At 42.6% G+C, this 2737-nt stretch overlaps 1 protein-coding gene across 1 annotated transcript in view; it reads right to left on the reverse strand.

Moving 5' to 3' along the window:
• GPR116 (G protein-coupled receptor 116) overlaps positions 1–2737 on the reverse strand; it is a 70933-nt gene that overhangs the window by 34030 nt on the left and 34166 nt on the right. The window contains exon 4 of the mRNA XM_008575970.1: positions 1624–1794. Within this exon, the coding sequence (XP_008574192.1) occupies positions 1624–1794 (171 nt within the window). The remainder of the gene's footprint in view (positions 1–1623; positions 1795–2737) is intronic.

Genomic DNA, 2737 nt, shown 5'->3' on the forward strand with positions numbered 1-2737 from the left:
ATTGTGCTAGGGTTGGTCTGTGTGACCAATAGAATATGGCAGAAGTGATGGTATGGCACTTATGAAATTAGATTATAAAAGATGCTGTGGCTTCCCTCTTGGTTGCTCTCTTGTGCTCTCTCTGTCTCTGTCACTGTCTCTCTCTTTCTCTGCACTCACACTGGGGGAGGCTGGCTGCCATGGCATAAAGACATCATGGAGAGGTCCACATGGTGAGGAACTGAGGCCTGCCAACAACCACATGAATGAGTTTGGAAGTGAATTTTCCAGCCCCAGTTGAGCCTTCAGATGACCATACCTCTGGCTGACAGCTTGATTATAGCCTCATGAGAGACCTGAGCTAGAACCACCCAGCTAAGCTGCTACCAGATTTCTGACCCTTAAAACTCTTAGATAATACGTGTTTATTGTTTTATGATCCCATTGGGGACATCAAAAAATGTTCTGAAAAAAAAGTACTTTGAATCACTTTCTAAAGCTGGACCAAAGTCACATCATTGGGAGCAGTCTGTTCTGCAGATGGGTGCCCAAGCAAAATCCCAAAAAGTGACTGTCCAAGGGAAAACCATCAAATAGCTGTTTCTGAAATAGGAGAGACGACCAAGTTCCAGTGACTCCTTGGACATGGATGCAGTCCTGTGTCCTATCAGCTGGAGGTAATTTGAGGGGAGCCAACAAGAACCCCTTTGTAAAAATCTCTCTCTGGCTGACCTGAAATTCCACTGCTATAGTGATTTTTGGGGGGGTGGGGGGAGGTTTGAGGACATCTAACTGGAAAATGATTACCTTGAGGAAAGTAATGCTAATAACAGAGTTTGGTGGGAAATGGCATCCAAGGGGAGCCATGATGGAGCTATGGCGGATTCAAGCAGCACAGATTAAGAATCAAAAATTAAAATGCACAGACTGACATTGGGGTAGACTATTTGAAATAGGAGAATACCAAGAAATTTTAAAAAACAAGAATTTTATTCTTGTCTTCATTTTAAAATAAAAAAAAAAACCCAACATCTTTCAGTGCTTTCTAATTTACAAAGCAATAACCTTTCATAAGATAAAGGGTAGCCCCATCTCACAGCTTCTTTGGGACATCAAGTCTTGGGTGATGGTCCCCTGAGACACAGGGGAGCCAGATGACCTTGGAAGGGAGTCAGCAACTAGAAAGTCCAATCTACGGCCTGGGAGGTTCTGCTTAATGCCTTGCTTCTGATTCTGGCATGTGCCAGGTTCCTATTTCCTAACCTATGATGCCAAAGAGTATCAAACTTGCTGCTTTGTAATATCCTGAACCAGTCCTTGCAATACCTATTTATTGCCCAGGGGAAGAGGACCTAGTAGCTTGTCATGAAGGACCTGGCCATATCTTGGGACCACTTTAAGACAACCATCATACAAACCACCAAGCAAACCTTTGGTCAACATTTAAAATAAGGAAATTCTGGTTGCAGAGTTTTCTAAGGGCTTCATCCTGGAAAGGTTTGATGTCGTAAAATCACACATCGGGCCTGTTGAGTCATTTTACTTGCCTACTAAGTATAATTTGCTTGAATAGTAAGGAGCTCACACAGCCTTTCTCCTGATATGCCCAATCATCCATTCTAAAGTAATGGGTCTCTTACTCACCTGTTGTTACCTCCATGCTCAAAATGTTGCTAACTTGGTCAGTGTTGTTCCCTTGAATTGGAAAGGTGAGGCTGCTCAAGTAAGCTCTGACAGGCTCCAGAAAGGATGCATTTTCAAAACTGATCTCAATATCAACAGTGTACTCTTCAGCTGCAGGGCTCCTTGTGGCAACTGAAAAGAAAGCATTCGAAGGCTGTGAGAACTTGTCATGGAAGATGGAGAGAGATCACGAAGGATATTTCAGCAGTTAAAGGTAACGATAGGTACATGTGGATGCTGGGCACATCAGCCCTTAAGAATTTTTNCCAAGAAATTTTAAAAAACAAGAATTTTATTCTTGTCTTCATTTTAAAATAAAAAAAAAAAACCCAAATCTTTCAGTGCTTTCTAATTTACAAAGCAATAACCTTTCATAAGACAAGGGGTAGCCCCATCTCACAGCTTCTATGGGACATCAAGTCTTGGGTGATGGTCCCCTGAGACACAGGGGAGCCAGCATGACCTTGGAAGGGAGTCAGCAACTAGAAAGTCCAATCTACGGCCTGGGAGGTTCTGCTTAATGCCTTGCTTCTGATTCTGGCATGTACCAGGTTCCTATCTCCTAACCTATGATGCCAAAGAGTATCAAACTTGCTGCTTTGTAATATCCTGAACCAGTCCTTGCAATACCTATTTATTGCCCAGGGGAAGAGGACCTAGTAGCTTGTCATGAAGGACCTGGCCATATCTTGGGACCACTTTAAGACAACCATCATACAAACCACCAAGCAAACCTTTGGTCAACATTTAAAATAAGGAAATTCTGGTTGCAGAGTTTACTAAGGGTTTCATCCTGGAAAGGTTTGATGTCATAAAATCACACATTGGGCCTGTTGAGTCATTTCACTTGCCTACTAAGTATAATTTGCTTGAATAGTAAGGAGCTCACACAGCCTTTCTCCTGATATGCCCAATCGTCCATTCTAAAGTAATGGGTCTCTTACTCACCTGTTGTTACCTCCATGCTCAAAATGTTGCTAACTTGGTCAGTGTTGTTTCCTTGAATTGGAAAGCTGAGGCTGCTCAAGTAAGCTCTGACAGGCTCCAGAAAGGATGCATTTTCAAAACTGATCTC

This window comes from Galeopterus variegatus, unplaced genomic scaffold (assembly GCF_000696425.1).
Source record: "Galeopterus variegatus unplaced genomic scaffold, G_variegatus-3.0.2 Scaffold1268, whole genome shotgun sequence".
NCBI classification, from domain to species: Eukaryota; Metazoa; Chordata; class Mammalia; order Dermoptera; family Cynocephalidae; genus Galeopterus; species Galeopterus variegatus.